Source organism: Enoplosus armatus, chromosome 15, assembly GCF_043641665.1.
Source record: "Enoplosus armatus isolate fEnoArm2 chromosome 15, fEnoArm2.hap1, whole genome shotgun sequence".
Taxonomy (NCBI): domain Eukaryota; kingdom Metazoa; phylum Chordata; class Actinopteri; order Centrarchiformes; family Enoplosidae; genus Enoplosus; species Enoplosus armatus.
The window spans coordinates 12,583,197-12,610,801 of record NC_092194.1 but is presented as its reverse complement, the minus strand read 5'-3'; the positions used below and the strand labels follow the sequence as shown (position 1 = coordinate 12,610,801).

Sequence of the window (27,605 nt, the reverse complement as noted above, 5' to 3'; positions counted from 1 at the left end):
AGCCTGGCTGAAACTCTTGACAGGTTTATTTTGCTGATGTGTCCCCACTCTCACTGCTAAAAGTGCCCTTTAATGCCAAACCTTTTCTATTTCTGTACGGCAGGAGGAGGAGGAGGAGGCGGGGGTTCAAAGTAGAAAAGAAGAAGCGTGTTTGCCCTTTTTTAAGGCAGCCCAATCGGATTACTTGGACGTAGACAACTCCCCTAGCGGGTGCTGTCCGCCCCTCAAGGCCATTGGCTGCCGCAGAGGAGAGTTTGAAACTGACGCTGCCTGCTGGTCCTTCTCCACACCGTCAAAATCAACAGTGTTATCATGGGGGTCGTCATCCGCATGTGTGAGTGTCCAACTGGGCAGTGGCGGAGGAAGCATTCAGATCCTTCACTTAAGTAGAAGTACAAATACCACACTTTCAATGCCCAAGTCCTGCATTGAAAATGTTATTTAATTACAGTACAATCAAGAAAATGTACTTACAGAATTAAAAGTGTAAGTACTCTATGTAGAAACATGTCCCTTGTGACTGTTATACTATACTATGTTATATTATTATATTATTATTACTCATGCATTCATGTAAAAGCAGGATTTTGCTGTTGTAGTTGATTGAGGTGGAACTCACTTGAACGCTATTTTGTACAGGACTGCATCTAATGATTATTTTCATTAAGGATTAATCTGATGATTATTTTCTCCATTAATTTATTGCTTGTTTGGTTTGTAAAAAGTCTGAAAGTAGTGAGAATTAATTTGTAAAGTAACTAGCAACTAAGGCTGTCAAATAATTGTAGTTATGTAGTAGTACTATGTTTCCCTCTGAAATGTAGTGCAGTAGAAGTAGAAAGTGGCAAGAACAGAATATACTCAAGTACAAGTACCTCAAATTTGTACATAAGTACAGTATCCTGAAGCTAAAGCAGCTAAATGGAATTCAGCCATCACTCATTTTATTGTTTACGCCTGTGCTTTTCCTACTGCGACATGTCACAATGTTTTTTTTATGAGAAAGGCCTATTGTGTGGTCATTATATCACAAAACCTCAATCTTGATATGTTGGTGTGGGATATTATGGGAAAAAAATTATACTTTTGCTGTCTGACCATGACTAAATATTAACATAATATTATATGCATGTACAATGTTGCACTTACATGAAGTGAAATACATGTTATTGATATGTAAATCATTTAATTTTCACATAAACATGTTTGCAAAAGATGTTTTTTTTGTTAAAAGTACCGTTTTATGTTTAATCTGGTCATAAATTGAATGAAACTTCTTCACTTGGACTGTGCTTAGAGAAAGAGTTACCTTGAGTCAAGTCCCTTTTGCTGACAACAAATACATTGGTTTAGTTCCCTTGAGTAAGACACTGATTTACATACTTATTGGTATGTGCTCCATCTCTTAAGAGATTGACGCCTCACAATATATCTCCTAAAAGTGACAGTTATTGATCAGAATGCTATTTTTTCCAAGTAAAATAAGACTTCTTAACCAACATTTTACAGTGGATGTGTAGCTGTGTTGTGATCACTAAGCAGATTTTGCAACAATATACATTTGTCTTCTGCTTTAATCGTCATTCATCCTGAACTGACCACAGGGCGAGGAGTAGGGCTCATGTGACGTTACAGCAGTGCTGCATACACAAACACTTCATGAAGATAAATGTGTACATTTGGTGCAGCGTGAAGCTAACAAGTAGCATGACAATTAGCATGAAGGCGAGGGCAATGCCATGCTTAGCTTGACACAGAGAAGCACACCATTGCTCCAGTAATTTACATTTAAATTTTTCTCCAGTCCGGATGCAAACTATATGAGAAAATGTCCCTCTTCCCATAACAAATTACAATAATCTTTAACGTAAAAAGATGGATTAACTATTTGTTCTGAAATGAATGACAAGATGAATCTGAACATCTCAGTTGCTCAAGCAGGCTACAAGTTAAAATTTAAAGGCCTGGGTGTCATGAACTGCTTGACCATCTCATCTGTGACTTGTTTGCGTCGTTCTTGATGCTGGGAAATCATTGGCTGCAGAGTCTCAATCAAAATCTTCTTCAGTTCTCCTGTTAGGAGAGCTCCACGTGCATAGTCCTGCAGAGAGGAGGTTGGACGGGAGGGAATGCAGAAAGGGAGTTGAAGAGGAGAATGGGGGAAGAGAGAAGAGAGACATAGAGAGAGTAAGGGAAACAAAACAGAGGAAAGTGTGATTAGCAAAAGAAATAGTTTGGGAGCCATCATGTTTTCTCTGTTCTCCACGCCATCACCTGTCTGATCTTCTCCAGCTGTTCATCATCCTCCAGGAAGAAGGTCAAGTACATGAAGGAGACGTCTACGTCTGGGTTTCCACCATGCTCCCTGTGCTCTTCCACTGTGTCTTTTCCTCCCGAAAATGCATGTTTGTTGATCTGTGAGCAATGTTTCCATATGTCAGACCAGTCAGTCAGCAATCACAGGCAATGTAAATCTGACTTGTGACTATTGACAGTATTAACTAGTACTAGCAGCACCTTGTTTTTGATCTGCTTGGGTGTGTCAGTGAGGAAGATAGAGGAGTTGGCGTCACTGGCGCTCATCTTGGTCTGCGCCCCCTGCAAGGCTGGGAAGAAGGTGGAGTGCAGCAGGGCTGGTTTGGGATAGCCAATTCTAGGAGCGACATCGCGGGTCATCCTGAAGTAGGGATCCTGGATGGGCGAGAGGACAGATACAAACACATGTCAGTGTAAAATACGACGCAAGTATGTAGTATTATTATCTATTAGTGTTTTGTCGCCCTGACCTGGTCTATGGCACAGGGGATGAGACACTGAATATCCTTTCTGCTTCCAAAGATCTGTGGGAAAGAGTTGCTAAAGGACGGGGCTGCCTGGATGGCTGGGAAGCTGATCTTTCCTGGATGGATTAAAAAAATAATAAGAACCATAAAGAGCCAACAAGGCATTCACATGATTAAATTTCAGAACCAAGAAATAATGCTTTTCATTTGAAAACATCAGGACTTTTTCAGCTGCTGGCCTGACTATGAAAGCAGTATGAAAACATCACTTTGGGTTATGAGTATAGCAAATTTGCAAAGTAAATAATTTATAAAAAGAGTTGTCTTACCAATGCAGTCACTGTCTGTAAAGCCAAAGATGCCTTTGACCTGGTTGAATGTCACATGCTTCTGGATCTTCACCACATTCCTGTAGAATTCAGGGGATGCACTGCAGAAGAAATTTACACATTAAAAAAACAAAATAAATCAGACTTAAATAAAGAATTCAATACTGACTCAGGTTATATGAACAAATAAGGTGACTGTTTCCTTAATACATATGACAGATGCATCCTAGAAAGCCTCAGCAGTAAGATCTGCCAGATATATATATAAATATAAAGATATTTCTTTTGTCATATGTTACCCCATGTAGTCGAGGTCAGAGAAGATGAAGGTCTTGTTGACATCAAAGCCACAGGCAATGATGTCCCTGGCATTTTCCACAGCGAAGCGGTGGCACTCTTCTAGAGTTAGATCCTTCCACAGGTACTTCTCATCATCAGTCAACTGGATCACCAAGGGGATGTCAAACACATCCTGCAACCATCTGCAACAAGGAAGTACATTTCAATTCTAACTTGTAAAATCTTAAAAGAAGTGTGATGGCGCCTTGCTGATCGAACACTTAAACCTGCCTTTAATTAGACAGCTCTTTGGTATTAATACATTATAGAGGGTCAACTCACTTGGTGAAAATAAAGGGGATGAGGTGACCAACGTGCATGGCCTCTGAGGACGGACCTCTGCCAGTGTAAAGGTAGAAGGACTTGTGCTTCTCATACGCATCCAGCACCTGATGCATATCTCTGCAACAACGATAAGAGGGAAGTGATTTTTATGTTGACATGCTTCCCTAAAGATTCAGAATTACTGAGTGATGATGTGCCACACAGTAATATGTGAAACACCTATACACTAGAAGTCAGGAATTAGGAAATGGAAAACATGAAGAGGTCACCCAGATTAAATATTTTCAGGTCCTAAAATGCTGACCTGTGTGAGAAGAAGATTCCTCTTCGTAGAAAGTGGTGAGGTTTCTGTCCCGCTACTTTTTCTATTCTGTCCACCAGCTCCTTGTCAATTTTACTGCTGCCAAACCTCACTAAAGAAAGATATGACACAGTGCGTATTATTCAGCTGTCATACAGCTTAAATGACATGTCGCCCTTAAAGTATCCCCATGGAGTCAAAAACTACAATATACATTTGCCATGGAACTTCAGCTCTTCAAGCAAAGGCCACACTTCTTACCTATGAGTTTGTCGTAATCCACTCCCTTGGCGTTGGTGGTGGAAACGTTCCATGGGTCAACTGTGTCTTCGTCATCAGCGCCACCTGCTGCTGGCCCGTTGTCAGAGGCAACAGAGTTTTCTGAGGGCGGACAGCCTGCTTTGTAATCCTGACCTGACACCTGTTTGTAGTCCATTTTCAACTTTAGCAGCAACTGGACAGCAGCATCAATTTCAGCCTGGGGAACCCAAACATTGCTGTCAGATAACACAAACAGAGAAGAGCAGCCAAATCTGAAGAGAATCAAGTGGCTGTCTGTCTGTCTGCAATCTGTTTCTGAGATTTCTGCATCCCCCTAATACAATGGAGGTGATCACAAATTATAGTTAAAGAAAAAAAGCCACCTGTCTTTCCAGAAACAATGCCCAGGTTACCGTGTGGATATTCCACATCTACTGTGAGACCCCCAAATGAAACTGCATTCATCATACTGTATTGGGGTAGTGACAGAAATCTCAAAACCGGGGCAATTAAAACCAAAACTATCTGTAAGGCTAGATACCACCAACTGTAAGTGAGAAAATATATTTTTTAAATAACTAACCCATAGTCAAATCACTGTTTTCACAGGGTAGTTTACAAGCACTTACCTTGTCAGCTTTAGCTGTTTTCAAGGCCCTGACTTGGTCTCCTTGCGCTGTCAGTTTCTCGTAGAGCTCCATTGGACTCTTGGCTCCTTCCCCGTCTCCCTGACAGTCTGTCATCTTCTTCCCACAGGCTAGGTAACAGTAATAAAGACGTTACACATAATTACTGACCAAATGAAAGTGACATGTTCTGGATAGCATCTAGTATGAGGTTAACATAATTCAAAAGGCTTTATCTGCTCTAGATTACTGTATCTCCTTCCACAGCAGTTGGGAAGACTCCCATATGTGAACATACTATAGCTAACTAGAGCTATTGAGCTAGCTAATCGTCTGACACTACCCCGAGATGTACCTCACGCTGCCGTGTTTCATAAATGATAAAATTATTGAAATTACATTACATAACTGAGTAGCTGATGTAATTAATGATTAAATACAGTGACTGGCCAGCATACCGTGCAGTATTCTTCACTCACAGCTGACAGCTCACTCATTCAACTTGCATCAGCCTGTGTGAGGTAGTGTTTGGATCAAATTCTTCCCAGGCAAACAAGTGTCTTCAAAAGTTCCGCTATGCATTAATCTGCGCAAAAATGCCACCACTGACACTATTTGAATTACTTTTAATACGCAGAAGGCTTTCTATTGTTTGTCAGTTTAATTTAACGGGAATCCAAAGACTTCAACTCAATGTAAATACATTTAATACGATATATGTCAGAGGAGTGGGACAGCCGCTTATTCTTCCGGCTTCTTTCAAAATAAAAGCTTTCACGCGTAGGTGGAGTCTGACATGAGTGGAGAAATCGAAACATTACTTTTATTCTGAAACTCAACAATAACTTCAATGATTTGGTGGGATTTTGGACCTGAAGTGTGACTTTTAAAGCTCAGAAGTCGGATATTGATGGTTTAACCGGATTGCAGGTACGACAATTAAAGGCAGACTCACTTTTCCTTGTAGGTTATATTTGGCTTTGAGTCAGAAATGCAAACGACCAACGTTAGCTAATTTTGCTATATTGTTGACAGTTAACATTAAGACATAACATAGACGCAAACTTTAGCGTCAACGTAATGCGACTGCCTCCTGTCTGTGTGTTACGTCAACGTTACCAAACAATATAAATGCAATTGCCACGGCGAATTTGCTCTGCCCGAAGGTCGTAAGTTGACTTAACTGCAGCTAGCTGTTACTCTTTTTCTGTTTTGGCTGTGTTGACCGATAGAAGCCTAGAAGGACAACTTACCCACGTAGTGTTAACTAATGTTTAGCTAATGCTAAACAGTGAAACTCTGAAATTCTGGATCTCCGAAAATTACATTCCCGTCCTTGCCCTTTTTAAATAAAATGAGCCTATGGTGGGTTTTTCTTCTTCGTATGTCTCTTCCAGTCTGCTTGGGTGGTACATGCAGGTGGCTGCTAGACATTTCACCCCACTAGTGACATATACATTCCCAACAAAACATTTTTAAATTTGTGGTTAAACCTCCAGGCCAAGTTATTTTAATGTAATATTTAATGGTTGTTGTAACAAAACGGCAAGTCAGTATGCTACTTTTAGGTGCAGAAATTCAAGTAACCACTAGATGTCACCCTTGGGCCTCGAATGGATGAACTACACTGACATCTCGCCTGTTGTGCCTTTATTTTCCAAACAGAGTGTCAACATGAGAAGATGTCTTCATTAGTGGCCTACGATGATTCAGAATCAGAGGATGATTCTCATGATCAAACGGAGGAGGGAGCCACAGCTTCTGTTCAAACTGGATCTTGTGAACAAAACCAAGAAGTCAGGGTGTTTAATTCCTCTGAGGTAACACAGAGCCCACATAGCTTCACACCTGACCCTGGCAGGTCAGTGTTGCAATATCTTGGAGGTATCTCAGAAAGACGCAGTTCTTCACTACACCCACAGAGCTGTTTTGACTTGGAAAGGAACTATTGCAGTTACGGGACATCACAAGAAAAACATTTTAGAGATACTGCAGCTCCTCTGAGTTTACGTGCAAGTCAGGGGAAGAGCTCACAACTACAAACTCTTCCTCACATGCCACAAAGCTTGGGCGATGGGCCGAACCCAGCAAAAAGACATCACACTGTCCTGTCTAGTGTCAAGCCGTACATCCCCAAGAGACTGAGACTTGCCACTTCAGTAGAGACAGTGGACACAAAGCTCCCGGCAGAGCAAGTCCCAGGGAATCAGACCAGGGAAAGCCAAATTCTTTCAGAAGTGTCGGCAAGAGTAAAGCCTTATCTAGCTAACAAGTCCCACTCTGCTGGGATACCAAGGAGGCTCCTGATGAGCCTGGGAGGCCACCAGGGCCCAGTCAACACAGTGCAATGGTGTCCTGTGCCTCATCTGAGTCATCTGCTGCTGTCTGCCTCCATGGACAAGACTTTCAAGGTAATCATAGCAACAGTAAAACTGACTTCCAGAAATGATGTGCATTGATATTTAGCCTTGTAAGATGAAATCAATAAAGCGGAGATTCGGTGCTTCTGTAGTGTAATGTTTCCAATAATGTAGGCATTCTCAATTCCTATTTTATTCAAACTCATGCAATTCAAGTTTTAGTTATCATTCTGATGTTTTTGTGTCCTCCTTTCTCAAGCTGAAACTGCTCCATATACGTGGTGGTCTGGTACAGTTTTTTTTCCATTTATCAGTATAGTTTCAGGCAGGTGCCAAGTGCGTTGGGGAGGTCTAAGGGAATAATCATTTACCTGACAGTCAGTGTAATTGGCACAGTGTTACAGGCAGTGAGATAATATCTGCCCTGCTACCTCAATTTATAAATGTACCACAAACCATTTTCTTTAGAATCATATCTGTCACTGTCAGTTGAATGTATGTCAGGACCCATGGGGCTTCCTATCTTTCTCCCTCTCTCTGTCTCAGTCTCTTTCTCTCTTTCTGATCCCCCTACCACCCCCCGCACTTCTCTGTATTTCACAACAGGAAAACAATCCCTCATTTCCCTACTGTAAAGGTCAAGTCATGCCGGTGTCTGCCAGTGGCTAAATACTTCTATCCCAGTACGAAGTTGCGTACCCCACCAATATCCTATGAGGACTCTGAATAATTAAATATAATAAATATGCATGAGATCATTTGCATAATCATACAAGTGCAGCAGTATGGCAGCCCACCTCCTTTGGCACCTGGAAAGGGCGGTTTGGAGCAGATGGTGGAGACGAGGAGAGAAGGGGAGGAGAAGACTTGGTTGTTTGTATGCAAGGATTTCTCCTCTTCTCTATCTCAGACTGTGAGAACAATAGGTAGCGGAGCACTCTTACTTATCTGTGCACAGGTTTTGTGTGCCATTTTGCTCAATTTGAGTAGAGGATTTTCAACAGGCCTTTTTTTTCTCTCTAAATGTTCATACTGACTTCAGAGATCTTCAGCTTACACACAGTAATGTAAGTTAGCACAACTATTGGCAATGCTACAGCTGGAATCAGATTTAGAGCAGCATTGCAGGATTATGAAGTGATATGAAGGTTTTATTCTGCAATTCATCATGATCGTGATGTCAGTTATTTCATTAAAGACAGTTATTTATTCCAAACAATAGAAATTTCTGGCCACAGAAAATACGATTTTGCTGGCAGGTGTTCATTAAAATTGCATAATGCAGTATAATAGACTGCAGGTAACCATAGCAACAATACTTAAGGTTCACACTGTGTTACCAGTTAACTGTCATTAATAAAAACCTAACCTTGGATTAAACTACAAACTTGGGGAAAAAATGTAGGGCTTCAACTAACAATTATTGTCATTATCAATTATTTGTAGTTTTTCTCTATTTGTTGATTAATCATTTGGTCTACTAAAAGGCAGAAAATGCCCATTACAATTTATTATAGTCTTATTGTGTGTTTTGTCTGATCAGTAGTCCAACACTAATAGAGAAGAGTGGGAGCCAAAAGCAGCTAATACTAGAACTGGGAAATGTTTCACATTTTTGCTTGAAAAGTAACTTAAGTGATTAATCAAGTTTTACAATGATGGCACAGAGGCGCGCTGGTAACCTAGTGGTTATTCCTGGTATACAAAATTACAGGCACGCATCTGTTTATGTGGCGTGCCAGCTTGTTTTACATCATTGCTTACTTACTTATTGACATACTGTACAGCTACAGTATATCGACCACAGCCATTCTTTTCTGTTCTCTGTGTGAAGACAGAGGGGACGTACTCTATGAAGTCTTTACACTTTCCTCTTTGTGCTTGTGTTTCTTCACCAACACCCTTCAGGCTTCTGCCTCTTCCTCCATCCTGTCTGTCAGTTCCTCTGAAGCAGAGTCACACTATTATTATTCCAGCCTGTTTGCAGCTGTCGTCGCCATGGCTACGGCAGGTGTAAGGCAGCAGTTTTAAGTTGATAACACGAATACCAATTTAGTTTTAATTACTGAGAGTCATTTAGGAAGCAGATTACCCCAATGAGTCATCTGCAAGGATCCGCTCTGCGTGTCTGTTAAGTGGCCGGTGAAATTAAAGGGGACGCGAATAAACAAGCACACATTTTCACCCATGCCCAGGTCTTGCATTGTAGGGGATTATTGCAATTGTGTGAGCACTGAATGGTGTTGTTATGGTGAATATCATTAATTCTGTCAGTCATTGGAGACAGGGCTTGAGCAACATGCCACTTTGTCAGACTTGATATGTAGAAGTTAGTGTTTTGTTGAATGTTTTGACGCTTTAGTGACTATAGATGCTATCACCAGATGCTGTTTAACAGAATTTCATTTTACCTTGAGATGGCAGTGTTTCCCTAAATCATACAGAGAAGTGGCATACCCTGTTGCACAACGAATGGAAATATTCTTAAGAGATACTTTGCTCCAATATTTAGCTTTTTGCAATTAAAAGTGTGACTCTCTCTCTCTGTAACTTTTTTTCTCACCCTGGAGGCATCTCTGGCATTCTGTTTGTTAAAACTGCTGCCTGCTGGATTGATATGTCACTCTCTCCCCCCTGTGGTACAGACTTTCTCAATGTGTTTCTTATGCTGTATGGAGGAGTCATCTTTAATAATGAAACACAGAGAGAGGCAGAAAGGGATCTGCAGCGCCCCACAGATCTTCAAAGCCCCTCTGAGGCCCTGGCAATGCTGGGGAAGCAAAAAATACTTAATCATTAGTGTAATATAGCTCACCTCAGTGGGCAGCAGACCACCCACTGGATTTCAGGCTGGGCTTCAGGGAGAGGCTTTTGGCTTATGTCTGTCAGAAAATCATACTCTTTTTATCAACAGCGAATCTGAAAAACAAGTCACAATATTGACCAGCCTGATTGCCAAGTGATCTTCTTGAAGCACAGTGCAAAAACACCACAACAATGACCAAAGACAAAATCACAACATTCTGGCAGATTAACACCTAATTCATAAATCACTGTCTGCTTTTTTTATCCCTCTCTTATTCGCACTATGATATCACATTTCAAACCAGCCAGATAGTGTAGCCATGGCAGTCACAACTAACAGAAGGCAGCTGGGTGCTTTTCTCTTCCTGCTCCGTCTATAATCAGAGAAACCTCTAACAATACAAAACCATTAAAACCATTAGACCCCACGGGGGATTGATTTATAGGCGCATTCAAAGGTAATTAGTTTGATTAATTAATTATAAAGCTTGTTTTTTTGCTTTTAAACCCAGCAAATTAGCCTGAGTTGTACACGTGTTGTGCCAATTTATCCAGCGGCTGTGACGAGTAATTTCATTTTGTTTCTTTACAATTGAATTCAGACGAGGAAAGGCTTGGATTATATCTTTCTCAGCTTTGAAAAACAGACAGACTACATTCACACAGGAAAGAGTTTCAGGGCCAGAGGACACATCGCATTTGTCATCTGCAAAGGCATGGCAGAAAAATCACTTTTCACTTTGTTTCCTCTTTTCAGTCGGGAGAACAGTGGCCCGCCAGACAGGCCTCAGTAAACTGCCTTGAAACCTCGTCCGAAGCATGCAGGTCCTTTCTTCTTTTTTGTTTGAAGGAAGGCACATTGTGTCGGTGCCGTCTGATGTCTACCCTTTTTCACTGCTTCTCTCCGCCATGCTGTTATTTCATCTGGTGTTTGTTTGAGAATGCCGGGGTCACCGTCAACTTTTAGCCTGTTAGCACACAGACTGTACCTTTTTTATTTCTTTCATAGAGAATTTTCCTCTTTTGTATATCAGTGATGTGATGAGTCAAAGCTGAGCACAAACGACTGATATAACCTTGTGTTGTGGATTTGACCATTTAAACTCATTAATCAGCTCCTGTCAATACAAATACTGTGTTTTTCATTGCAGTGGAGTCAGTAAAAATGACTTTGTCGCTGCAGTCGAGGTGTATTTGTGACTTTGGCTTGATGGGATGTACCCATGTGTGGCAGGTGTGGGATGGAGCAGAAAGCGGGCGATGCCTGAGGGTTCACACCTGCCATTCGGGAGCTGTGCGTGATGCCTGTTGGACCCCCTGCGGGCGACACCTTCTCACTGGCTCATTTGACAACACGGCTGTGATCACAGACGTGGAGACAGGTGAGCAGTAACACTTGCTTCCTTAGGTCTGATGAACACAATGTCCAATAACAAACCACCTAAAGGTACACTGAACTAGAATAACTGCAGTTTACCTTCATTATTTCCTAAAATACTGAGGAAGTTACAGTAAAATCGGATCACATTTGCGTAATTAAAATTCAGTTTGAGCTGCTTTTCAACAAACATATTTCTGGTGTTGTGGGAAAACAAAACTTCTTGGCAATTTAGAGTGTTTTTTTTCTAACTCACATTTAAAGTTAGCATAGTAATTTATGTGTGGAGTGACTTGAAATTGCCTCGGGCCCGAAAAACCTGTTATAAACTGAAACCTGTACATAAATTGCAAATCTGCTTCTCTCTCTCTGTAGTCGTGACCCATTTCAGGGGAAACCTTCAAAATCCGCATTTCTAGAGCAAATACATCATAACCGGTCAACTATCCCATCCCAAATAAATGCTGCCACCTTTTCCCAAAATTTAAATGGAACAACTGGTATTTCCTTTAAGCCTGTAGTGTCACAAAATCCACTGGGGTCCAGCCACTTTTAAAATTTGTTCCACCAAGTCGGACATATCCGAGTTTACTGCAACAATATCAAAAAGATATAATCCATTACTCTATCATAATGTACTATGTAAATGATTGTAACAGTGTACAAAGTGAATAACACAATATTATTGAGTTATCGTGTTATTATAATGTATAATAAAATATGCATATTTTTTATTATTATTTTCATTATTTACACCCTGCAGTGACATATTCATTGCTCCATTGGATTGTTTGCTATAAAGACCTCATTTAGGGAGGAGGTCGATCCTCTAAATTAAGGTCTGTGGAGGCAACATGTCCGCTTCATTGGAGATGGTTCCTAAAATGGGACACCACTCGCTCTCTCTCCCACACACACACACACACACACACACACACACACATCACACAGACATGCATATAAAGTACATGCTTACAATGAAAACAAACATTACTTTCTGAACATTTCTGACATGTCTTTTGTCTACCTACAGCAAACGTTTGAGCTAAATCTGCCGGCTCACTGTGCTTGCTGGACCTTTTGTTTGATCATACAAACAGCTTTCAAGGTGACATTTTACCAAGAGATCAATAGTTTGGTTTGCTTCGGAAATGCTTCGCTTTCTGGCCAAGCGCACATTTAACAAGCATGAGAGCAGACAATTGATCACTGGGAGACTGCGCGTTCAGCAGTTCGCTTCATTTCCTTCAATTCTCGCTAACATTTTGAATTTCAGCTGTGCAGAAATTCATAAATTGTTTCAGATGAAGGAAATGAAGTGAACAATTTATGAATTTCTGCACAGCTGAAATTCAAAACGTTAGTGAGAATTCATAAAAAAAAAAAACCTTAAAAAAAAAAAAAAAAAATTATCATTATTATTTTTTACAATTAACACTTGGAATGATGAAGGCACTTGCAAATGACAAGGTAATACAAAATGTAAACCATACTTTGGTGTTTCATTTTTACCTCTGTACTCACGATTTCATTCAACTCATCTTTTTTCTTTTTACAAAATGAACCAAAACACTGACAAAGAGGAAGATCTTGGGCAGATAATAACCAGAATAATTATGAAACAAAATTTAACTCAATTGAATTGAACAGATTGAAGAGTTGCCAAGAATAATCTCCTTGTATTTGTCCTTTCTATCCATTCACCAGCATTTAATGGAGCATGTTGCAGCGTTCTTCTATGTAGGAAAAGACCTCAAAGAGGTTTAACAGAACGAGCCAACATACAATAGACATTGTTCGGAAGCCCCTGTGGCAACTATATCTCTAGGGTCAACACATCGCTGTGATGACTTGCTGCCGTTTGCACTTCCCCTCTCAGCATGTCTGTCAATACTGCCAATAAAGCCTACGGATAATAGCTTGGCCAGCCCATTAAACACACAGGCAGCTCCAGGAAGGGGATCAATAATGGATACATCACCACAGGAGCAGCCACCGTGACCTTACACTGGAACGTCACAAACCACAACCATAAACAAACAGATGTTTATTTTGGTCTTACGCTTTGGTAGCCACCGGTGCCTTGCTCAGCGTTGTAGGACGTCCTATTGGGTTCAAACTAACAGCTTTGAAGTAATGTCAGACATCCAAAGAGCCCTCACACATCAATCCTGCAACTCTCTTTCTATTTTTTCAATGATATTTTGTTATTCTCATTTCTTACCACCGTTATTATTTATTTGTATGGAAATTGAATGAATGAATATTGTTTCTGAGGATGAGGGTGTGCTGGCTCTACAGAGTAATAGGCATGCATTGGTATGGCAGCACAAGATGAGGAATATTTAATTCGGTTGCATATTAATATGGGAGTTGGGAATTCCAGCCTAGTTTCTGCACAGTTGTAGCGCAGTTTAATGTGTTTTAACTAAGACTTTGGCACTGACGCTGTAAAACCAATCATATTCAAGCTGTGAAAAGGACATGGATTTTCTTCATAATAATTTAAATACAGACTGACATAACTGTCGTCACAGCTTGGTAATCTACGGCTCCCATCTTTCCAGAGGATTTATGTTTCTGACACATGTGACACACTCATAACAGGGCTACACCAAGGTGTTGGCATAATTATGACAGTGATATTTGAAAAACGAATGAAGCTCCCGACACAAGTGTTAACGCTGGATCTACCAAAAGGGATGGGATAGTGAGGGAGCTGAGTGTTTGCCACGTCAGACTGTAATCAGGACGAATGTGATCTTTACGCTCTTCACAGTAATGCAGAGCCTCTCAGCTCTAACAAGGAAGGCAGCTGGGCTCATTCTGTTCAATTGGGCTCTCTTTGGAGATGTGTGCAGGCCCTTTTTAATGATCATCGAGAGTCCTGTAGGACACCTGACCGCCCTATTTCACCACAGCATGACCTAACCAAATGCTGCACCAATTGGTATATTTACAGAGAAATGGAATTATAGAGGAGCCTATGCATTCAGAATGGCGTATGCGGGCCCATTTTCCTTGGCCATCTTTGCTGTTGTTCCTGTGTCCAATTTAATTTGTACAATCTTGTATCCACTCCCAGCGGGCCACAGGCAGGCTGTCACAGCTGAATAGCAATAGCAGAGGGAGTGGAGGATATAGGGAGGGCGAGCAGGTTAAGAGGCACAATGCAGAAAGAGAAAGGGAGAGGCGAGGAAGAATGCAAGAGAAAGAAATCAAAAGAGGCAGAATAAATTCAGAGAAAGAGAAACAGAGAGAGCAAGAGTTGGGGAGTGGAATAAATGAATTTCATCTGGAGGGCATTAGTGTGAAGTGGCAGCTGTTGTCCAGCGTCCTTGGAAAAGCTGATTGGCGAGAGGCTGGAGTAGGAAAAATATGCCTGTATACCCACAGGCTGCCGCAGGTTGATGTGTCTGTTCGTGCATATGTATGCAGAACTTGAGTTCTCTGTCCAGATCCCTTCAGGCACTGGCAGAAAGGAGATCGTCCTTGCTTTCCAAAAACCAATAATACACAAAGACAGTGCCAGAACTGGAGTGGGCTCGTGTGTTACCCTTCCACCTCAATTTGGCTTTGCAGAATCGTATTTGATGAATGTAGCTAAAGGCTTCAGCAATAGTTTAGTTGTAAGATGAAGTTTCACAATTATTTTTTTAAAGAACGAGCTACAAGATACATGTGCTAGTAGTCCATCCATAGCTATACCTTCTTATCCTAGAAGGTCGCGGGGGGGGGGGGGGGGGGGTTTGCCAGTCAATCATAGAGACAGACGACCATTCACACTCAGTTACACCTATAGGCGATTGGGGGTTTGAGACTGGGGGTCAATCCCACAGAAGATTGTTGTTTTAAAACATATTGGTATAAATCTGAGCCAACAATGTAATGCATGTGGAAAAATTTGCTTTTACACATCATTGTTTTTACATATAACTAGGCTCCAATATAAAGTCATTAATTTAACTTGCAAGAACTAAACAAAGATATATACTAAAATAAATAGTAATGTTCTTAACAGTGGGTCTAAGTCATTTTCTGTGTAACATCATATTTTTAACAGGAAAATATCATTTTTTGTGGATTTTTGTCTCTAAAACCTACATCTGTCACTTTATATAATCATAACTCAGGTTGGCATTTATGAGAATGATCCTAGAGTTTAAATGTTATACTTACATTTTTTTTTTTTAAACACTGCAACAGTTACTTGTGTACAATAAATGTATTCAATATTTTTCATTTTACCTCCTTCACACGTTCAGGGAGGTAACCAGTACAATGTGGCTGTTTAAACACAGGAGCCTGGAGCGTTGCACACCAGGAGACGATGCATGCAGCGCACACAGAGGCATTTACTCCAAATGCCAGTGACAAGCATATCTGCATTTTGACCTACTTCGAAGCTTTATTTTACAGCAGGAACCTGCCAGGTTAACACAGGTTTCACCCAGTTATGTGACAGAAAACAACAATAGAGCAGAATAGATCATTCTGTGGTGGCTGCTACACTTACACCTTACTTTAGTGCAAAAAAGACATTGTTAGTTTTATAATAAATAGTGTATATGCTACTGTGATAATATGATTCAAAAACAGGACGCAGGATGCGTTTCTGTAAGTTGGTGCATTTACTGTTTTGGAGCTGCTTAATACTTATTATTTATTTTTACTCTTCGAGGGTCCCTTCTCCCTGTCCCCTCCAGGAATGAGGATATGATATATATTTATGCCAGAGTGACTATCTGCAGTATTAAGTGTTTTCAACAGTTAGTTTTCAACACTTCATCATCATCAAGCAACACTTGATAGGAAACAAGAGTGATAACTGCAGCCCACTTGTGCTTTCATAAAAATCAAAAAAAAAAGTATGCAGACTTTGTACCCTTCTTTCTGCTGGCTTATCAATGAGAGGGTGCTAATTGAACACATGATCGTTGAAATCATTAGCTAAGTCTTGAAACTCAGGACTAAAGCATGAAATATCCTTAAAACATCAAACTAGTTAGAAATATGGCTTATTAAGCCTATTTCCAAAATATTCTTGGGGATGCGGCTTGTCAAAACCAAGTAATGTGTTTCTAACCTTTGCTTATGTTGCACTGACAGCACCCTGCTTTGACGGACCTGGTAATGAGGCAGAATATCCATTTCATGCCGGCCTCCCTCTGGTCTAAGGGGCTCATCCCCGCCATCCCAATCATCCCTGATGTCCTCTGCACTGTAGTCATCCACAGTGTGTCAGCTCCGCAGCGTGATCACAGTTCTTTCAGCACTACAAAGTAAACTATCGCTCGGGAGGGACAGATCACTGCAGTCTTCCCTTATCTCCCCTCTCAAGCAAGCTAATTAATCTTGCTTAATTAAAACATGACGAGGCCCTATTTATTATGAGGCGAATGTTGATTTCTCTTCGTCTCTTGCCAAACATGAGTTTTAAATCTCGATGACAGATCTTCTCCGTATCGCTGCGGGTAAGCCAATTAAGCAGGAAGCGTGAGCCCCGACGAAATTGCCTGTTAAAACTTTGGATCAATTCAATCGAATTTGGGAGCGAGCTAGTCCACCATTAAGTGAAAGAAGGTCCATTTTTGCTGCAGTTTATTAGCTGTGACTCATCCCGCCTTCTTCTAAAAAGACTTGGTAGGAATATCCTGGAACAAGGGTATAATGAAGTGCATTTTTGTTGTGGGCTAACTGCCTGGGACTGTTTTGGATGGGGTCTTTGTTGTTTGTTCGATGAATTAATGAGGAGCCGTTGAACCCTGAGGTGTTCTACTTTGCATAGCCTTTGACAGAGCTGCTGGCTCATAGTCTGGCTCAGTTCCACGTGTAGCCTTCTTCATCGTTTTCCCAGGAAACTAAATTTTGGTCGCACACTGTCAGGCTTAATTATATTTAAGCCCCTCAGTGTTTTTGTTTTGTTTTTAAGTATGACATTTTTTAATTGATTTAGATAAAGCCGCCTCTAGCCAAAACAGTGTTTCATAGTCTGGTTTCTCTTCTCCACATCACTGCGTCTTCCTCAGTTTGGATTATCTGTTTTTGTCTTGAGCGATGATTAAATCAAGTAGCTTTTTCAGAGACTAACACGTGTGATGTGCTGCTGTCTGGAAATATCCCAGACACGCTCTCGCAAACAAAAGCTGTGCAGTCTTACAGCTTTCTGGTCAGTCCCATCACCCACCATCATTAAAATAAGTTCGAGACAGACAGTTTAGTTGTTTTTGGGGCATCTAGTGCTAAAAATACAAGTTTCATCTCATCACAAGAAACTGTCCACTGACTTGTGTGAGCTTTTTTTACTGACAGAAAGACATGTGATCAAAAACTGATGGATGTAGCCTGTAAACAAGCTCCCACTGTGCTCCTGACCTGAAATGATCACAGAGAGCTTCTCATCCTTTTACTTTAAACATCATTCCTTCAGGAATTTCAGAAGGTGCACCGAGTTGGGAACACTATCTTTGGCAGCAACTTACAGCCAGATTTACTGTATCTTCTATCAGCGAGCTTGTTTTCAACACACTGTTTATAAGCGAATGCGACGGTGCAATTTAATTACACACAATGTTTACTGCACAGGAACCTAATGGGCGCCTCACAAGCACGATTGGATCCTCGCAGTGCGCTCAATAAATAAAGAGAAGTTTTGGCCGAATTTGCATCTCAGAGGAAATGTAGTATAAATTTATGTTGTGTTAAATTAGTTTAGTCTTGACAGCTGAGGAAAACAAAGTGTCTAATCAAGCTTTTCATGCAGCACAAACTGCAACAGTTTGTCTTAATTCATTAGTTTAATAGTATGAACCTTTTTCATTTCTTTTTGAATGAACTTCATCACTGTATTTTGAACACATACAGTATATCAAAGAAGGTTAGCAACACTTGCAGACTCATTCATGCAGAGTGTGTTGGTTTGGTCGGACAGATGTGTGTAGCGGCAGCAGCAGGAGTGATTCTCTCTGGGCGGAGATTAAACAGCAGTAAGGGGATTGCTTTGGGAAATGTTACGGCCCCGAGAGGACAGAAACCAGCCAGGGCTCAGAGCTGAGCTGGAAATGAGTTCCTTAGAGGTAAATAGGCAACATACTCACTTGCACTCACATATACACACTGTCTTCACGTTAACTGGTCAAATGTGTGCGGGCAGGAGAGAAATAATCACTTTGTGAACGTAGTATTGTTTCATGGATCCAGATGATGAAAGAAGTATCTTTTAGTGTCCACTACTCTACCTCTGGAAAAGATTACTTGCATATTTAAACAATCTCTCTACAATATATGGAGAATGTACTGTAGATTAAAGTAATATGTGGTCCTCTGCAGTTGCTTTAATTTGCTCAACTCCTTTGGAACGTTCTGTTTCCTGTGAATTGTGTTTTTGCATTTGACATCAATATGCGAACAGTGACATTTAAAAAAGAAAATATGTTTTGTTATCATTTCTCAAATATCTGACATGTAAAGGAAAGCCTCATTTTTGTGTTGGACTAATTTGACCAGGGCTGCAAAAAATGTTAGAAAATAGTGAAAAATGGCCCTTGTAATTTCCAATAATTGCCATCCTCGAATATCTTGTTTTGTCCAACTAACAGTGAAAAATGACTCAAACAATTGTTTGATATTTAAAATAGTTCATTTTCTATCAATCAACTAATCGTTACATCTCTACTTGATGCTATCCCTCATACTGGATGTGAATATATTTTGCATCCTTGCTACGGAAGGTTAAAAGAAAGATATTGATGGGAAAAAGAAATATTTTTTGTCAGGACTGAAAGTAACGGTTCACTTTATGAGTGCAAGATGCAAATTGCTCTTATCATAAGAATCTTAGCTTTTAGCACAAAATATGATATATTAAACAGATATCTTATTTCCATCATACTTCACTTTAGCAGCGTGTAATCCAAGAGTTCACTGCTGACAAAAGATGTAAAGATTTATAATTTCAGAAGGAAGCATTAATCTTTTCTCTCTCTCTTATTTCTTCGTCTCTGTAGGTCAGCAGGTGGTGAAACTAGACAACCAGTTCAGGGTGATGTGTGCGGTCCCACATCCCAGCAACCCAGAGGTGTTTCTGTGCGGAGGTTACAGTTCAGTGGTCAAGGCCTGGGACTCTCGCAGCTGCAAGGTCAAACTTATTAACCTCCTTGGAGTAGATTTATCATTTTTATTGTCTCTGGTTCACTGACTGTGGTTTGACCTTTTATAAATCAAAGGCAGTTAGGCTTTGAACTCGTGCTCCTCGTCCACAGCTCCCTCCTACACTCCCACAGTTACACACCAGTACAAACAAGGAAGTAGGTGCATTTGTCCGTGCACAATGATCCATGCTATATCTCACTAAAAGGATAATATTTCCGCATGCATAGACGTAACACTGCAGATTATCTGACTAATTGTTCAAAGCAAATTTTAATTTCACTCGGGACTCATAAATTGCTCCTGTGAAGCTGCAACCTAATATTGCTATTAATTTTAATGGACTGTTTTATATGATAATCCTATTCACTTCCACAGAATCTGAGTGCTCACATGTAATTCTTCCCCACAGCTAACTGGATTGTTTCCCTTCAGGGTTTAGGATGTAATACAGCAGGGATTGCTTCTGCCAGTAGGTGTCAATGTGAGTTGCATTGTGCGCGTAGACCGGTCCTCAGCAAATGGGTTGTTAATGCTGTAGCGTCCTGGCTGCCTGTCAGTCTTAGCCCTGGGCTGTGTGTGCTTCTTTCTCAGGGGTGAAATGACCCCACTAGATAAAAGGGCAGAGACCCACATGCACAATATTAACCCAATAGTCTGAAGTCTTCCCAAACAGACTCATGAGGTTGGACTGGACGCATGAGATTGCTCTACCAAGTTATGTTAAAACTCTGATAGGAACAAGAGTTCAAAGTTTGGTTCAAAGTAGAAAGAGAGCAGTTAAAGTTGCAGTTAGGGGTTAAAGGTTAAATTGTCCCATGTAGAGTAGCTGCTAGCCGTTCGTAAACACAAATAGAGAGAAATGCATTCAGTCCGCTGTAGTCGAGATCGCGACTGACTGTGACCATTTGATAGATACCTTCTCTCGTTTTAACAGGTTTTAAAACTTACTGTACTTTAAAACGAAATGTTTTTTGAAGTCCATATAGAGCAACAATATACCTTTTTGGTTTGCTTTTTAAGTTTTATTAACGTTTTGTCATTGATCATTTCTTCTCATGATCCTATTCTGATCCTGCCTCATCACACCTGCACAAAACTGTTTGGCCTCTAGTTTGAGGGCAGGAAATTGACATGTTCAGTTGACAGCTGCAACTAACAATTATTTTCTTAATTACTCAATCAGTCATTTGGTCTATGAAATGTCAGAAAAAAATTTGAAATTGCTTGTTGTATCTATTTATATCAGTCCGAAACCCAAAGATATTTAGTTTGTTTTCATATATGAAGAAGGAAAGCATCAAATTCTCACATTTGGCAGCAGTTCTGAGGTCTGTAACCAGACTAATGTTCAAGATTAAAGATTCAGCTCTAACGTAGTTGACTGGAAATTGCTTTGGGGAACTCACATGAAACCTCAATATGGTATCAGTAGCTTATAAATTACAGCTGATACACAGAAAACCTGTGTGTCAGACTGGCAAACCAAACATTTTGCAAAGCAGATAAACATTAAAGTTTACTCCCCTCAAACTAGATGCCTTAAACATCTTATTTGTATGTTTTTAATTCATTAAATATCAGTAATTGTATAATATGCCATTGTAGGATACTGCTTTACCCTAAAACAGCAGATTCACATTGCTACGTGTGTTTTCTAGCAACAGTGTTACAGTGTTGGACTGTGATCATCTGGCACAGCAGCACAAGTGACTGACAATATGTGTCTATAGGCAAAGACCACTGACACACTGTAGCTGTCGTCTTGTCATCCCGCCTTAAGGGCTGAGAGTCCAGATGTTTCTCTCCTTCCTGTTAATTGCAATGAACATTGTGTGTTCAAACAAAGTACTATGCTATAAAAGCATCATGGATGGCTTCAATACCAATTCTAACTGAATTTAGTACATTTACTAAATGTGGTTTATATAACTACTTGAGATTTGAGATTACACTGATTACACTTCCCATTACATCGTATGATGTGTCTGTCTGTGTGTGTGTGTGTGTGTGTGTGTGTGTGTGTGTGTGTGTGTGTGTGTGTGTGTGTGTGTTTTTACAGGCGGTGAAAGTGTACAAAGCAGGAGTCCAGCAGACCTTGGACATCCTGTTTCTCAGAGATGGTGTGGACTTTATAACAAGCTCTGACTGCGTTAGCAGAGACTCTTCGGACCGCACCCTCATTGCCTGGGACTACCAGACCACAGCCAAGGTCTCCAACCAGATCTACCACGTAAGGAAATCTGTGTGCAAATGAGGAAAAAAATAAATATAGTTCTGATTGGCACATGATGTTGAAATCAGCAGCTGAAAGGCTTAAAAGCAGTTTGAATTTTAAGAGGCAAATCCCATTTAAGGTACATTCCTGAAAATGTGTGAACCTCCTGGTGTGAAACAAGTTGGTAATGAGGCATGTGGACACGGCATATTTTGACAGTTACATAGTGCTGGAGGAAGCGTGCTTTCTACTGAGTGCCATTTATTTTAAAAATGATATATAATATTGTGCTTTTTTGTATTGAACAAATTATCATCCGTTGTGCAGTACAGGAAGTCTCAGGTGTCTTGTCAGCTCTTCATACTAGAGGACGGACAAAATAACAGGAACAGCATATAATACAATCCAATACAACAACACAAACTGTGGCTTCAGAAATTACCATAGTAGATTGATCGCATCATATTAAGAAGCATTTCTATGACTTCGTTCACCCGTTGCACATCTGAACATAAGGCCTTTTCCAAATAATGGTCTAGTTGACATGCAGCTGACTTCATGGTTAGAAACGTCAAGAAAAGGTCAAATAATGAATTCATTTCCCCTCCATTAATTTGGCCACCAGGAGCGGTACACGTGCCCCAGTCTGGCTCTCCACCCGCTGGAGGAGTCTTTTGTTGCTCAGACCAACGGTAACTACATGGCAGTGTTCTCCTCCCAGCGGCCATATAGAATGAACAAGAGGCGGCAATACGAAGGACACAAGGTCAGTAACAGCTGTGGCCTCGGGGGCGGGGTGGAGGGGTGGGGGGGCACGCAGGCCTGATCAATGCAGAATGTACACGCACACAAATAACTTCAGCAACATAACTGCAAAGGCAGTAGAATAAACCTATACACACAGACTCATTGTAACCTACTCAACACATAGTACAGTAGACCCATAGCCTGCAGTGTTTCCCCCACAGCACCCTCCCCCAAAACAAACACACTAAGTACATTACAATATTTCCACTGAGGGAGGCAAACAGAGCAGAATATGGCTGTCAAATATTACTGAAATTATGTTGAACTGCCACGGTGGCGTCTGGTTTGTTGATTCAAGAATAATCGAAAAATGGACGGGAAACAAACTGAGCTCACATTCCAGGGCCTGTTTTTTTTCACATTGTTGGCCCTGAGGTGCAAAACACAACAACATTTCATAACAACATTTCAGAAAAAGCAAAGACATTTAATTTCTGAACCTTTCGTTCATGTTTTCTTTATTATATACTTTGAAGCAAACACTTCGAACAGATAACATATGTTAGCAAGGAGTCAGTGCATCACACCACCTTTACTGTCATTATAAATCCTTTATTACAGCCTGAAAGAAATTCAGATTGTTTTCAAGTCTAACTTAATACAATACTCCAAATGTACATTGAAAGAGTTATTGGTTGCTGTAAACATTCCTCCTGTGCATGCTGATCCTGAAGAGATCACTTCCAAATGAGTTTCTAATGTAAGACCACAGACCACAGACCTTGTTCTGTGCCAAAACGCATTCTTAACTTCAGAGTTAGACAATTAAACTGGTTATCTTTCAAAGTTACAGGCTTTTACATATACAGTACAAAACTACACATGAGCTTTTGAGTATTGCATTAATATAGATTTGGAAAAAATCCAAAACTATCTTTTAATCTCAAAGGTCGGTGTCATTTTGTGTCATCCTACATCAACAGTCGGGTAGACTGCTGAGGATTTAATTTGCCAAATTTACCTTACCTATGCCATTTTACATTGCGCTATCAATATATATATATATATATCGATTTGTAATATATTTCCTGGAAATTCAATTGAGAAACAGTTAATTGATAAGAACCAGTAAATTAAATGAAAAATGCTGACATTTTATTATGCCAATGTTAACATGTCTCTTGGTGGAAGATTAACGCATCACGCATATATTCCTGTTCTAGGTGGAGGGATACGCGGTGCGGTGTGAATTTTCTCTGGATGGGACTATCCTGGCCTCAGGAAGCTCCACCGGCTCTGCCCACTTCTACGATTACCACAACGCTCGTACGCTGCACACCCTCCGCGCACACAGCCAGCCCTGCCTGTGTGTGTCTCAGCATCCCGTCCTGCCTGCGACTGCGGCCACCTGTGACTGGGCTGGTGAGATCAAGGTCTGGCACTGAGGACACAAGTAAATACAGACTTGAAAGTGATAAGATGTAGCGTGTTGGCCAAGAGATGGAAGACAGTATTAAACTGAAAAGTCGTGCACATCCATCTTCAAGACTTTATCTCCAATTGTCTCTTGGCGTAAGATAAGAACTTGGCAAAAAAAAAAGCTGGGAGTCAGCAAATCTTCTATCTACTGACGCCTTTGAAAAACAGTTTTTTTGTGTATCTTGCGATGTTTTCACATTATTTTAAAAACCACCCACATTTATATTCCCATTGATATGAACTTACACTGGCACGAGAACAACAGTCACTAATCTTACTGTAAGCATGTTTTTCATATTTGGCCCATCGTACATTGTTTTCACATCCTGAAATCAGGGAAAGTTTCTGTTCAGTTCAAAGAGTGAATCATTGTTACGAGTTTTATCTAAAGTGGTAGGCGGTGGGAAAGCATTCTAGCTGCACACACATGACTTTTATGCTTTTATAGTCATCTTTCCACTCCAAAAACAGCTAGGGACTTCATCACCATCATCATATTCTTGACGTTTTTGTCAAAACAAAAAGAAAAACTTCTCTGTGGGCATTTTCTAATCAGTGGTGTTTTTTCATTCCACATTCTGCATACACATCGCTTTCCTCTATGCCTTTTTTGTTCTCGCTGGCTCTGATATGATATTTCCTTTCACACTGACAGCTTAGAGCATCACATAGAGACAACCAGAGAACTAAAAAAATACGCAGACATCTGTCAAAACATTGCCAGGTTCTTCCAAAATCCTGCCAGTCAACAACAGAGCGATGAAGTGCACAGAGATGCTTGTGATCTTTATTCAGCATCAAGTAGAAACAGTCTTTAAAATACACTTTGCTGTTTGGCGCTGAGGGAAATTCTAATGGCTCAATACTTTTTCTAGCCCCTGCGGCTGTTTATACTGTAGTTAATAAAAGTTAAATTGACATTGTTACTGTCTTAAAGGACCACCAAGTGATTTGTGAAGCCAAGTGATAATTTGCATGTGTTAAATGTGCCAGTAAAATGGCGAAAGCTTCTGCTGTTTGTCGTAGACGCTAGCACTAACGCTAACACTTCCCCAGCTAACCTCTGCTCCCTGGCTAGCGCTAACCTTTGCAGGCGGAGGAGGTTGAAATTTTGACAGGCCAACAAAAAACTACTCTAGGAAGAGATAAGTAAAGCTTAAGTGAGGTTTCACAAAACTGAATGATGTATTATAAATACAGAGGAGTGGCTACAATCAGTTGAGGAAGTCGTTAATTGGAATCACAACAAATGCACCAAAAAGGCCGATCTGGGCGGGATAATATCAGGATTTAATTATTTAATTCATAGCCGAGGGATCAGGGAAAAACTCACTGTCCATGATAAACTTTGCTGAGGACTTGAAAGAAAACTGTCCCCCAATGTGAACCTCTGGATCAAGACATTTCTGGGATCTTAAGGGTTTGATGTTCTTGAAATAAGTAAACGTAAAACAACCATGGTGTATTTCCCAACACCACTCTTTATTAAGTAAATAAACATACAGCAAAAATATATAACCATGCATCAGACAGACAAACATGTTGACATTTAGACAGCTGGCCTGTTGTTCCTGGAACAGGGCTGGAGGTAGGACAGGACAGAAACGCTTCAGCCTCTTCATTCAGGGTCAAAACATTCAATATAACATCAACTGAAACTGGATAAAAAATAGTGTAATAACAATTGTGTATGTAGTATCTATATCTCTTTTTATACATTATGTCCACAACAAAAATACCATATATCCAATCCATCTGTACATTAGTTCAATTTAATGTCAACCATCGTACCAAATAACAATATGATTGGAGACTTTTTGTGGCCTGTGTGGTGCAGTTTCACCTTCATAAACATGACAAGGTCAAAAAGAAGAGATGCAGTTTTGAAATCTTTAAAAACAGCCTTAAGCCAGTTCCCAGATCTGCAGGAATGGGAGAGGTAGAGGCATCACGGCCTTCCAGAAAAATCTATACGTGACTGATGGAGGGCAAAGCTGAGTTCCCATTATTTAGCTTATCCCTGTCGCCATTCCTCTCAGATCTATAGAGCCACGCTGGCAGGAAGAAATCTTTCAAGATCTATCGTGCCACAGGTCACACAGATGTTGGAGCATTGTCGTTTTGTCCCCGTCTATACGAGTAACAGTAGCAGATGGTTGCATGATTGTGGGGCAGCAGGACAACTTCTCTGCAACTCTTTATTTAACATAAGGCAGGGTCTTGTTATAACTTGTTTTATTCGCCAACAGGACAGCATGTCTTAGCCATTTTCTATGTACGTATATATACACGCTTTGTCTATTTTCACAGTGTTTTCTCTAAAATAGCCTAATTGAGCATGCTGGTTTAAAAACAACACACTGACTGTACATTTTTGCCTTTAATCAGTTGTTTTTTTAACTACCTTTTGCTATGAACCTTTTTGTGCATACATTGCAGAACTGCCAGCTTGCCTGGAGAATTTTCCAATTAATTTCTCCTGAAAACAAGAAGATCCAGCACTTTTAGTTTTGGTTTGTGCAACTAGTGCCAACAGTGTTTCAGAGTTTGTATCAGGGTTGAAATTTGGCTGCATGTGCCAGATTTTCAGACAGGCATTAAGCCTCTTTGTCTTTAAATGAAACAAATTCCAATGGAGATCTCCACTGAAAAATATCCCCAGTGTAAGAACAGACTTAATCCTTTTCCAAGAAACTGTGCGTGTGTTATGTCTGACAGGAAGAACATACGCTGTAACAACAGTGTATACATACAGTAACAATACAGCAGATATACAGTATGTACACAGTTGTTAGATGCTGTAAAGGAGACCATTCTGTCCACTGAACAGGATTAAGGCAAGTTTCTGAAGTGTCCTGGTGTGAGGGTAACTACTGTGCAGTGCAGCCTCAGATTTCATCATCTCATCTCTTTGATACAAAAATAAGAAAAAGCTGAGCTGAGTAACGCTAAAAATCTTGCAGTTCTATTTAAACCATGTCTACTGAATGTGTAAATTTTAGTTATACATTTCACCTGGCAACATATTGTAATTATATAGAATAATTTCAGATTAACAAGTGTGAAATCTAACATCAAGGAACTTTTTTTGTATCTTGCTATAAATATCACATAGAATTTGAATAAAATCCATATTTTTTAAATATCTCTTGTTTAACCAATTACAGATAATGTCCCTATGCAAAACAATTTAGCCGGAAATGTGTTTTTCCATCATATTTATATGCATTATACAGCATGCATTTAATTTAAGAGAAAATAGAGAATGAATAAACCTTTAACAGCTTGCAGTCAGCACTATACATAATGGATAAAATTCCCTCTCACATCGGTAATTAAGTCACCCCATTACAAACGCTTTAGTCCATTATCTATACTGTATATATTAGAGCAGGAATTAATGGTCTTTTGCTGGTTTTACTAACAGTACTTAACACCAAAAAAAGGAGCAAATAGCACAGTACGTTCATGTAGCCGGGTCTGTGTTGTAGTTCTTAGAGAACGTGGTTTTGCCCCGGTGGCTCTAATTATCATCGTTGAAACAAA

At 40.2% G+C, this 27,605-nt stretch overlaps 2 protein-coding genes across 3 annotated transcripts; one reads left to right on the top strand and one right to left on the bottom strand.

The window, feature by feature from the left end:
* Positions 1-944: 944 nt before the first annotated feature.
* On the bottom strand, positions 945-12,047 carry wars1 (tryptophanyl-tRNA synthetase 1). 2 transcript variants are annotated; one of them, XM_070920069.1, is made up of 12 exons: positions 12,036-12,047; positions 7,989-8,006; positions 4,928-5,044; positions 4,299-4,515; positions 4,041-4,149; positions 3,734-3,853; positions 3,412-3,594; positions 3,113-3,213; positions 2,787-2,899; positions 2,518-2,691; positions 2,275-2,415; positions 945-2,101 (listed from the first exon to the last, which is right to left on the bottom strand). In XM_070920069.1, the coding sequence occupies exons 1-12, from the start codon at positions 12,045-12,047 to the stop codon at positions 1,943-1,945; spliced, it is 1,464 nt and encodes a 487-aa protein (XP_070776170.1). In that variant the 3' UTR covers positions 945-1,942. The 2 variants fall into 2 exon arrangements, with proteins under 2 accessions (XP_070776170.1, XP_070776169.1); XM_070920068.1 differs by lacking the exons at positions 7,989-8,006; positions 12,036-12,047 and adding an exon at positions 5,383-5,431 and having other exon boundaries at positions 4,928-5,055.
* On the top strand, positions 5,804-24,119 carry wdr25 (WD repeat domain 25). The gene is made up of 7 exons (XM_070920067.1): positions 5,804-5,854; positions 6,590-7,335; positions 11,324-11,471; positions 19,474-19,604; positions 21,678-21,848; positions 22,459-22,599; positions 23,804-24,119. The coding sequence occupies exons 2-7, from the start codon at positions 6,607-6,609 to the stop codon at positions 24,023-24,025; spliced, it is 1,542 nt and encodes a 513-aa protein (XP_070776168.1). The 5' UTR covers positions 5,804-5,854; positions 6,590-6,606; the 3' UTR covers positions 24,026-24,119.
* Positions 24,120-27,605: the final 3,486 nt, after the last annotated feature.

Coding starts and splice junctions, on each gene's coding strand:
- wars1 (XM_070920069.1), bottom strand. Junction 3,595..3,733: donor ATCCCCTTTATTTTCACCAA/GTGAGTTGACCC, acceptor TCCTTGTTGCAG/ATGGTTGCAGGATGTGTTTG. Junction 3,214..3,411: donor TCTGACCTCGACTACATGGG/GTAACATATGAC, acceptor TTTCTTCTGCAG/TGCATCCCCTGAATTCTACA.
- wdr25 (XM_070920067.1), top strand. CDS start 6,607: ATGTCTTCATTAGTGGCCTACGATGATTCAGAATCAGAGGATGATTCT. Junction 11,472..19,473: donor GATCACAGACGTGGAGACAG/GTGAGCAGTAAC, acceptor TCGTCTCTGTAG/GTCAGCAGGTGGTGAAACTA. Junction 22,600..23,803: donor GGCAATACGAAGGACACAAG/GTCAGTAACAGC, acceptor TTCCTGTTCTAG/GTGGAGGGATACGCGGTGCG.